This window comes from Berghia stephanieae, chromosome 6 (genome assembly GCF_034508935.2).
Source record: "Berghia stephanieae isolate SIO BIC M18660-M18661 chromosome 6, UCSD_Bste_1.3, whole genome shotgun sequence".
Taxonomy (NCBI): Eukaryota; Metazoa; Mollusca; class Gastropoda; order Nudibranchia; family Aeolidiidae; genus Berghia; species Berghia stephanieae.
In genome coordinates this window covers 13,697,407-13,708,801 of record NC_088365.1, presented here as the reverse complement: position 1 = coordinate 13,708,801, position 11,395 = coordinate 13,697,407, and the positions used below count along the sequence as shown (strand labels likewise).

The following is an 11,395-nucleotide window of genomic DNA, read 5'->3' as shown; positions in this document are numbered from 1 at the left end:
AATTTCCCTTTGTCTTACTTTCTCTTGGGTGCTCTAATTGTAATTCTAGAACTTTCTACTATCCCATTTTCTTCCTTTTTACTGGCGCTGATATAAACTAAATGTGTTGCAAGCGCCGTAAAACCCTTAAAAACAGAAACAAAGACTTTAAGGTGATCTCAAAACTAAGTACTTTGATAGTGTGCTCTTGGAATCTACATCTGTTTCCTATTTGAACCAATTCCCCTTTGTCTTACATTTTCTTGTGTGCTTTAATTGTAATTCTAGAACTTTTTACTATCCCATTTTCTTCCTTTTAACTGGCGCTGATATGACCTAAATGTGTTGCTAGCGCCGTAAAACCCTTAAAAACAAGTATCAAATTTAGGAGCAGGCACTGGTGTACTTGGTGGGGTTCCAGTAGATAAGAGTGTCATTGTCCCTAGGGAGATAAAATCTCATCTACCTCATAAGATACAAGTGACATTGCCCACTACTACTTCTAATCTATCCGAAATCATTGGTTTTTGTTTTTTAAGAACTGTTTTTCCCATGTGCTGGGTGGGTTCTTTTGATCTCCCATAGCCTAGTGAGACACTTACTGTGTCTTCTATCTCCATATATCTGTTTCCAAACTTGCTTTCTGTCTTTGTCTTGGAATGAGATTACTTTGTTTTGTCCTGGCCCTGGCAGGGAACCTTGGGTGGGAGGGAAACAGTCAAATGTCTATGCGGTCATGTGGTCTTGTATATATAACACTCGCATTCGGATCGGAATGTCCTGGGTTCGAGTCCATCTCTGATTGGCGCAAAGTTGAGTCTTTGGAAGAGGCTCTTTAATCACTCTCTCTCACCATACTCATGTGTAAAATGAATACCAGGCCTTTAACTGATGGCCAAAATAAACGACATTCATTGATTCTGGATAAAACTTGACTGCACATATTATTTTGTTTTCAACTTGATATTTATTTAAGACAATAAATTACAAATAATGCGATAATGTTCGAACTTGGGCTTTTTTAAAAAATTGTTTTTAACTTATTGAAAAAAAACGAATTAAATAAATAAATATGCTTAAAACAGCAATGGCAGCTAAAGTCTTTTTTTAAAACATACCATGCCCTCCCCCCCCCCCCCCAAAAAAAAAAAGGAAGAAAAAAAAAACCCGAAAAAAAAACTCCATCAAAAACAACCCCCCCCCCCCCCAAAAAAAAAAAACAAACAAAAAAACAAAACAAACAAAACTAAAAACGATAATAAAATAAGTAAAATCAAATCACCAACTAATAATTCTAAACGGAACGAAAATTAGAAGAAAAAAAAAAACAAACAAAACAAACCAAACCCAAACTAATCAAAAAACAAAACAATACTCTGTGTGTAAAAGATATTATACTGATTTTGGGAACAATGAAAGCGATTTTGTTTGTTTGTTTTTTTGTTGTTCTTTTCTTTGTTTTTTTTATAATGGGTTTGCAACAAATTCAGATCTTTTCAGCACGAGTTAAAATGGAAGAGATTGGGAGAGTGAAAAAATTCTAGAATAACAATTTCATGGACTGGAGAAAAAGTAGGACAAAGGGAAATCGACCAAATTAGGGAACAATAAATGTAGATTCCAAGAGCACACCAACAACAGTGTACTTTGCTTGTGATCCAGACATCAGCACTGGATCCCGCTAAGAGGAATGAACTAAAAAGTTTACAGAATATATTTAAAACAGAAAAATAATAAACAACAATACATAACAGAGATACGATTAACAAGGGAGAAATATCATCTCCCAAAACAAATGCTAAACACTTGACTGTTTCTCTCTCAGTTAATGATCGCGGCAAGGGCCAGGACAAAAAACAACAACCAATCTATTTCCACCAAAAATACAGAAAGCAACTTGGAAAACAGATATAAAGGAATAGAAGACACAGCAAATTTTAATGACCTCCTGCCCATCATGAGAGGTCAAAAGACACCACCAAGACAGCTATTTCCTCTGGTGTGAGTCAGCATGTGTGTCTTGACATGATGGATCAAAGTGAACCTCTTTTTACACAGAGAACACTGAAATCGTTTCTCCTTAGCGTGGATCCACATGTGCTTCGTCAGGTGACCTCTCTCAATAAAGCTCTTTTTGCATTCCGAGCACTGAAATCGACGCTGCTCTTCACTGTGGGTTAACATGTGATATTTCAAACGATTTTTGTTGGGGAAGTTCTTTTCGCACCGTGAACATTGAAATTGGTTTCCTCCAGAGTGAGTAAATACGTGATCCTTTAAATTTCTGCTCGTGGCAAACGATTCTGGGCATTGGTTGCATTGGTAGGGCTTTTCTCTGGCGTGGGTCAAGATGTGCGACATTAAAGACTTCCTGGAACCGTAAGACTTTGGGCATTGAGAGCAGGGAAAACGTTTGTCCGTATGAGTAGAGATAACATGTACCTTCAGGTCATAGTTCCGGGTATAACTTTTGTTGCATTGGGAACACGGAAAGGGCTTTTCTCCCGAGTGTGTAAACATGTGATCTATTAAGCGACGTTTCCGGGTGTAACTCACAGGGCACAGCGAACATTGAAACGGTTTGACCCCGGTGTGGCACCACATGTGTAGCTTTAAAAACCGGTTCTGAGTAGAACTGTAGCTACACAGAGAACACTGGTAAGGCTTTTCTCCCGTGTGAATCATCATATGCGCCTTTAAAGTGTGTTTCTTAGCATAACTATTACCGCAGTGCGAACATTGGAATGGCTTTTCTCCAGTATGAGCCGACAGATGTGCCGTTAAATACCCGTTTTTAGAAAACAGCTTGTGGCAGAGAGGGCATTCGTAACGTTTTTCTCCAGTATGAACCAACATGTGAGCTTTCAGATGTTCCTTTAGAGTAAAATTCTTGTTGCATTGAGAACATTGAAATGGTTTTTCTCCAGTATGAATCTGCATATGCCTCTTAATGCCAGAGAAATTCTTAAATTCCTTTTTGCAATAAAAACAAATAAATCGTTTACCATCCATTTTTACAACCGCAGAAGCAATTTCAGTGTTAGTGTTAGTGAGTTAGTGGACATTACGGATTCCTGGCAAATCCATGCTTACCTTCCTGTGGTTGAGTAACAAGTCTTTATTTTCCACTAAACTTCTACCTCTAACAACAAACTGTCATTTATTTTACCCATAATATTATGTTCAGAGTAGTTCAGACGTTGATAGTTTTGTTTTGATTTAAAATGACGTTTACAAATCAAGCTTTGACTTGGGGTTCGTTTTGACTTTGAAATTCACCGTGATGAATGTGCGTTCAATACGCGTTCAACGCGAAGCAAGGATTAGTTTAGTTCACGCATTACATTTCCTAATAATAATAATAATAATAATAATAATAATAATAATAATAATAATAATAATAATAATAAAAATAATAATAATAATAATAATAATAATAATAATACTTTATTGCATCCCAAAAAGGAAATTTTTTGTACAGACGTGTTATAATTTACACATAAGATAAAAATACAATGGAAATAGGATGTATATATATAAAAAAGGAGCAGCTCTATAACCAGAGCTGCGCTTTATAATATGAATAATTTCAAACACTGTAAAATAGTTAAAACTGTCACTATAAATTGAAAATTGAAAAGATTGCAAAACAAATAAATTAATAAATTAATATTTATATTTTTTTAAAGTAAAAATGAGAAATAATTATATAAAATGATTATTGCTTGTTGTTATAAAGCCTAATACTGGACGGCAGAAAAGATTTTCGGTGTCTCTCTGTTTTCGTTGAAATAGAGAAAGGGCGACCACTTCTTTCTGACATAATAATTGATGGTCTTAGTGGATGATACTGGTCATTTAATATTTTAGTTATTTTATTTATACAAAATTTCTCGTATAAAAGATCTACATCGTCAACATAATTTATATAGCGTTTAATGGATTTTTTAATATTTGAATTTATTTTGTTCCTTTCCACTGCTAAGCAATTGCCTCCCCAAGCTGTTATACAAAATGACAAAACACTTTCGATGACTGCTCTATAAAATAATGTGCAGAGGGTTTTATCTATTCTAAACTGAGAGAGTTTTGATAAAAAATATATACGTCTGCACATCTTATGCCTAATTATTTTCAAGTGTTCATCCCACTTGAGCCTGTCATCAATCGTTACACCAAGGTATTTGTAGTGAGGAACTCGCTGGACGAATTGGTCCTTTAATTTTAACGGTTCTATCGGTTCCTTCACTCTCCTAAAGTCAATCACTAGCTCCTTTGTCTTGCTTATGTTAAGCTCTAGGTGGTGGGCATCACACCAAGACACAAATCTATCAATTTCTTGCCTATAAGCCACTTCGTTGCCATTTGTTATGAGGCCTTGAAGAGCGGTGTCATCTGCAAACTTTATTAAAGGTACACTCAGGTTTTGACTTCTACAGTCATTCGTGTATATTGGGAATAATACAGGGGACAATACACAACCCTGAGGAGCACCAGTATTTGTAGTTATACAGGAAGATTTGTTTTGTCCTAATTGAACATATTGTGTTCTCTCCTTAAGAAATTCGAGCACCCAAGCAATTATATACTTGTTTAAATTCAGACTAGTCAATTTTTGAACAACCAACTGAGGTTGCATTGTATTGAACGCTGAAGAAAAATCTGCAAAAAGCAATCTGCAATAGCTCCTCTACGCCACGTCCTGGTTTGTAAGCAAATTGATGACTATCACTCAATGGCATAAACTGATTCCTAATTTTAACAAGAACAAGTTTTTCTAAAGATTTCATGACTATTGAAGTCAGTGCAACAGGTCTGAGATCGTTCATAGTTTCAAGTTTTTCTTTTTTTGGAACAGGAATAATTTTTGAAGTTTTCCAAATTTCAGGGATCGAAACGCATTGGAGGGACCAGTTAAAAATATGTGTATAAATGGGGGAAAGCTGGTGGGCACATTCTTTTAATAGTTTTCCTTTCAATCCATCCGGCCCAGCAGCCTTCCTCTCGTTTAGTTTCGAAAATACGAATCTCGTTTCCTCTTCACTGACCTCAATAGTCATTTCATCTTCCAAAGCCCTATCTAATTTATGTTTTTCATTTTCAATATCAAATTTGTTTGCTGTGTCGAAACGTGAATAAAATTTATTAAAGTTTCAATTTCGATATCTTCTGATATAATCGTGGGCTTTGGATTATAGTTCACAGCAGTTTTAAGCCCCCGCCACGTGTCCCGTATATCCCCAGAAGAAAAGCATTTTTCAATTTTATTTTTGTACTTATCTCTACAACTAGATATTACCCTCTTTATCTCTTTTTGTTTTGTTTTCAGATCTTTTTTGTTTCCACTAGTATAGAGAGTTTTCTTTTGGTTCAATAAAAGTTTTAGATCTTTTGTTATCCAAGGCTTGTTGTTAGGATAATATTTTATTTCTTTTTTACAAGACACTAGCTGTTCACAGAATTTTAAATACTCACTCACACAGTCATTCAGCTCATCCACACTATCACATGATTCGATAAAAACATTCCAGTCAGTGCATTCAAAACAACCACGCAAATCTTCACACACACTTCCGTTCCAGATCTGTACACTTTTCTTTACTGGTTTTACACGTTTAAAAACAGGGCGGTAGGTGGGGAGTAGCAAGAGCATGCAGTGGTCAGATGAAACCTAATGGGGCACGGGGTAAACATTTATAACTATTTTTAATATTACACAGGAATAAATCTAATGTTTTTTTTGTCCCTTGTCTCGCAGTCCACGTATTGATGAAGTCCCGGGAGAGTAAAATCGTTACATTGGTTAAAATCGCCAGTGACCATCAATACGGCATCGGGTGACTTAATTTGAATGTCCTGTATTTCTTTCCTCAAAATATTCCTGAGTTGCGCAGCATTTTATATCACTGAAGTCAAATGCATTTTTGTACAGAAATATGAATAATAAATTTTGTATTAGAAGCGTTTGGCTTGTAGTTGGTTTGTTTACAAATAACTTCTCCGCCGGTGACGTCCAATCAAGGGACGCTACTCTTCCGCCAATCTCATTCCCTATAGGAAAAGGACTGAAAACTTCATTTAATAAACGAAGACAGATAATATGGACGTTTCGGATTTCCCCTTTATCAACAAAACATGATGAGAATGAAACACAAAGGACGAATGAGAGAGGTGAGAATGGCCATTATAACATGATGGTTTGTCGTTCATTCTGTTTTGTCTGGCTCTGTTTCAGACACAATTTTTTAGACGAATGAAAGATAAAATTCTTCAGAGCCAAGGAGGTCTATGAAAACTTGGTTTATCCGGTATCGTTGGAGATAGAGAGATGGAGAGAGATAGATAGATAAATGAGAGAGATATAGAGAGTGACAGTGAGATAGAGAGATGGAAAGATAGATAGAAAAATAGAGATAAAGAGAGAGAGAGAGAGAGAGAGAGAGAGAGAGAGAGAGAGAGAGAGAGAGAGAGAGAGAGAGAGAGAGAGAGAGAGAGAGAGAGAGAGAGAGAGAGAGAGAGAGAGAGAGAGAGAGAGAGAGAGAGAGAGAGGGGGGGGGGGGGATGGTCAGAAATAAATCTCGACTTCACCCACGATTGAGTCCCGTGCCTTTGCGTTTGAATCGAGTGCCCTACCAACTGAGCTATTGGCACTACTAAGACTAATACTATGCATTACATTCGTCTTTAGAGATTCATTAATCATGTTTCGTTGACAAGGGGAAAACCCGAAATTCTCACATCATCGGTCTCCGTTGGTTAAATTGAGAACTTCGATTCAATTTGACTATTTTTACTGATTTCATCGAGCTCCAAGCAGCAAAAATTTAACATCATCCTTTATTTAATGGGAATTCAATCCACACATAGACTAATGCTAGATTTTAAAAAATTCCAATTAATGCAGTGCGTTTAGCCAAAAAGTTCACAACAATCCGTCAGCCAGATAAAACGCACCGACACACAAAACTAACTTTAACCTTGAACGTTGTTTTGTTTGTTTTTAAGGGTTTTACGGCGCTTGCAACACATTTAGGTTATATCAGCGCCAGTAAAAAGGAAGAAAATGGGAAAGTAAAAAGTTCTAGAATTACAATTAAAGCACCCAAGAAAAGGTAAGACATAGGGGAATTGGGAACAAATAGGGATCAGATGTAGATTCCAAGAGCATACCAACAATATACTTAGTTTAAGATCACCTATAAGTATCATCCGGACACAAGCACAAAATCCAACAAAGAAGAATACACTCAAATGCTTACATTATAAATTCAAAACAACAAATATAATATTACATAACAGAGAGATGATTTACAAGGAAAAAAAATATCATCTCCCAAAACAATAACTATGCATTTGACTGTTTCCCTCCCAGCTAGGACTTTGGCCAGGGCCAGGACAAAACGAAGTAATCTCATTCCAAGACAAAGACAGAAAGCATGTTGGAAAACATATATAAGGGGATAGAAGACACAGTATGTAGCCCCCTGCCCACTATGGGAGGTCAGGAACCCCACCCGGGGAGTCTCCTACCCCCAATAGCCCCAAGGAGGAATCATAGTACATAAAAATCGGAATTTGAGACTAAACGACATGATTTGCTGCAGATAATGTAATAGACAATCCAAAGTCCTCAAATGATACAATATATAAAATGTCTACAAAACTGCAGATTGTTTAACTCTCTCCTTACCAGCCATTTTCAGGAGTTCCCCCAAACACACGTGCGGCTATGTGGTCTAGTGGTATGACGCTCGCTTTCGGATCGGAAGGTCCCGGGTTCGAGCCTCGCGCTCAGCGCATAGTTGAGTCCTTGGAAAAGACTCTTTACTCACATTCTCTCACCGTACTCAGGTGTAAAATGAGTACCTGGCCGTTAACAGCGTTGTCTTTGTCCGAAAAATTGTAATATCTCCCAATATCTCCTAACTGGCGTTATGTCCCGTCTTACATGTTAAATGTTGCTGTTAACCAGGGACCCATTGTAAAGCGCTTTGAGCACATTTAGTGGATATTGCGCTATATAAAGATCAATTTAAAGCGCAATTTAAAAATAGATATTTTATCACTCAAACACAATAGCAGTAAGTTCTAACGATAAATAATTTCTTTAGCAAAACATGCTCTACAACACATTGTTAATTTTCTAAAAGTTTTATGATGTACAACAGAAAATTTGAATAAGAAAAATGTTGGTTGTATCGTAACGTATGTGACGATTTTCCTATAGTTGGTGAGGAGAGGGTTAAAGACTAATAAGGGGGTCAAATAATAATAGAGGACACAGGCCCTGGCAGTCTCAGAGCAAATCATTAAATGGTTGGATTTGAAAAAAGCCTATTCAATAATAATACCGATTGGAGCCAACATATTATTATATTACTAGGTCACATTGTGGAGCCAACAATAATAATAATACTTCGGTCATTGACTCCTCCCACCCCCTCCCTAAAATATAATATTATCTGACATCAACTGCACAGACTATGAAGGGAATAGTCAGACACACAAAATGTGTGTTGATTGACCATAGAGGATGATGACGAAATAAACCATAGCTAACATTTTAAAATTATTTTTCTTGATTGAAAAGCGGAATTTTTGCCTTGAAAGCGGAATCGCGGAATGTAGACCAATTAAGAGGAATGATTCCGCGAAAACCGGAAGGGTAGGAGCCTCTGACATAAGTATACATTTGACTGTCTCCCTCCCAGTCAAGGACTCCGGCCAGGGCAAGGACAAAACCAAGTATTCCCATTCCAATACAAAGACAGAAAGCAAATTGGAAAACATATACAAAGGGATAGAAGACACAGTACGTGATGTGCCACCCTGCTCACTATCTGCCGACTATGTGAGTGAGGTCATCAGGAACCCCAGCAAGAAATCGTGTGTAGAGTCACTCCAATTAAAACAGAATTTGATTACAAGTTTTAATTTTTATATTTATTTTATTTACCATATGTAATGCTTTAAATTAACAAATTAATTAAATTAAATTAAATTAATAAAATTCCCTTTATTCATCACATAGGAGAAATTTGTCTTTAGGGTCTATTCCAAGGAAAGACTGGAATAACACAGGCATTAGCCGCATTGCAGTGCCACAAATTGAGCTAGGCCGAGGTGACTTGCTCAAGGCCACACAGCACAGTGGTGGGTGATTGAACTTGGTAACTTTTGGGTACGAAGCAAAGACTGCACCTCTGAGCCATGCTTATATAAGCATATATATATATTTTATAACGCTTATTTATTCATTCTTGTAATTCACATTATAAAATCAATTCTGAATAGAATCTGAATGTTACATGAAGTCGACTCAATTCTGAGTATTCATATTCGAGGGCGGAGATAGTTGTTGAATTTCCTTAGAGACAAATATGATTTATTATTGTTTTTTGTTTTTTTTCAAAACAAGTTCTTTAATTTGCACAAGTTTCTGCCGTCTTAAGGAAAAAGGACCGTATGTGACCTCTTATTACAAGTAAAGATATGGTCTTTTTCCTTAAGACGGCAGATTTTATGACATAAAGAATTTAATTTACAGTCCAACATAACTTCCTTGAACTCCCAGTAGAGCAGGATGAATTGGACACTTGCTGGACTGTTCTTATTCAGCAAAATCATAAAAATTACAAAGTTATGACGATGAAATATAGTAAAATTGACGAATAAAACATATTTTATTTAGCAGTTCTCGATTGGTCAGCATTCTCAGGAAAACCATTCATACACGTCAACAAAACAACGCCAAAAACAATTCGAACTGCTTCAAAATCCCACAGACAAGAACACAAAACTACAGAAATTCTTTCTTCATTAGAACTATCTCGGAGTGGAATGGGCTGGATGAACTGGTCAACATGGCACCACACCTAAACGATTTCAAGGCCCGACTGACATGGGCCCGTGCCCAATTAGGACGCCACTGAAATACAACCAGACCATTGGTTTCTTCAGCGCCAACCATACAGAAAAGATTTACTAACCAAAACTATTCGTGTGATTTCATTTTTTTTACTGCCATAATTTTGTTCGAGAAAAACAAAGTAACAAATTAGTAAGATGGTGCTGGTGCAAGGTACAGAGTGATGACAAGAAATGTCAAAAATATTCTGTTCTGGGACAAAAATCCGAAAAGGTGTAGATATGAAAATGAAACAGCGCCAGACAAATAAAAATAAAGAAAAATGCGAGAAATATTCATCCCCTCTGATTTTTTTCTTAACAACAAGAGATGAAGTGAGTAGGAAAGTGCCAAAAGACAATAGAGAATAAAAATTCCGCAGATATGATGGGGGTTTGATTGTGGATAGCTCATACGGTAGAGTCACGCTCTCCCCGGACAGGCGGAGCTGTCGTACCAGTAAGGTCGCGGGTTCAAACCCCCATCACAGCTGCGAAATTTTTATTCTCTATTGTCTTCTGGCATTTTTCTACTCGCTTCATCTCTTGTTGTTATCAACATAAGTGCCTGCTCCACTCCCTTTTCTGATTTTTTTCTTGTAATCTTTTTGTATGACTTTTTTCTTTGTCTGTCAGTGTTGCAGACAAACCTCCATTTCAGATTTTTGTCCCAGACCAGAATATTTTAAATGTTTCCTTCATATTGTTTTGATTGTGTTTAAAGGTTATTACGGGGCTAGCAACACATTTAGGTTATATCAGCGCCAGTATAAAGGATGCATATTGGGTAGTAATAACATTCTAGACGTATGAAATCTACGACTTCCCATCTTGTACCATTTAAACATGTTTGTTTGGTCATTTCAGTGCCAGTAAAAAGGAAGAAAAGTTTTGTTTGTTTGTTGCTTTAGGTCTCTTCCAACACAATTGAGGTTATATGAGAGACCGCTGAAACAAAAAAACAAGCAATCTAACAAAAATAGTACAAATGTAAATCAAAATCATAATCTTAAAGATATCATAAGCTAAATTATAAATAACCAAGAACAAACAGGCAGAAGATTTACAGAAAAAAAAATATCCCCTGTCAAAAATACAATCACAAACCAAAGAAGCAGGATAGGCTAGTAAAGAGAAGAAGAAACGACATCACTATCAGATCGTACACCCATGCGAACATCATAGGTATATGATTCAAGGGTGATGCTCCCATCCAACCACCCGCTAAAGGAAGAAAAGGGAATAGTCAAAATATGATAGATTCACAATTAAGAGCAGCCAAAAAAAAGTATGACAAAGGGGATTTGATTCAAATAGTGAACAGAAGTAGATTCCAAAAGCATACTGTCATTGTACTTAGTTTAAGATCACCTAAAAGTCTCATCCAGACACCAGCCAGTCTCCAATCGGAGGAACACACTCAAATGTTTTCATGATATATTCAAAACAACAAGTATAACAATACATAACAGATAGATGATTTTCAAGGAAAAAAATATCATCTCCCAAA

General features: G+C 36.5%; 2 protein-coding genes across 2 annotated transcripts in view; both read right to left on the bottom strand.

Annotated features, from left to right (window-relative positions):
• Positions 1–932: 932 nt before the first annotated feature.
• Positions 933–3,275, bottom strand: LOC144974522 (uncharacterized). The gene has a single exon (XM_078917459.1). The coding sequence runs from the start codon at positions 2,989–2,991 to the stop codon at positions 1,945–1,947; it is 1,047 nt and encodes a 348-aa protein (XP_078773585.1). The 5' UTR covers positions 2,992–3,275; the 3' UTR covers positions 933–1,944.
• Positions 3,276–4,817: 1,542 nt separating this feature from the next.
• Positions 4,818–11,395, bottom strand: part of LOC144974521 (protocadherin-like wing polarity protein stan) — a 411,532-nt gene continuing 404,954 nt past the window's right edge. The window contains exon 24 of the mRNA XM_078917457.1: positions 4,818–5,835. Coding sequence (XP_078773583.1) covers positions 5,834–5,835 — 2 coding nt within the window. The 3' untranslated portion in view covers positions 4,818–5,833. The remainder of the gene's footprint in view (positions 5,836–11,395) is intronic.

What these genes read in the sequence shown, in the direction of transcription:
- LOC144974522 (XM_078917459.1), bottom strand. Translation starts at nt 2,991, where the DNA reads ATGGATGGTAAACGATTTATTTGTTTTTATTGCAAAAAGGAATTTAAG.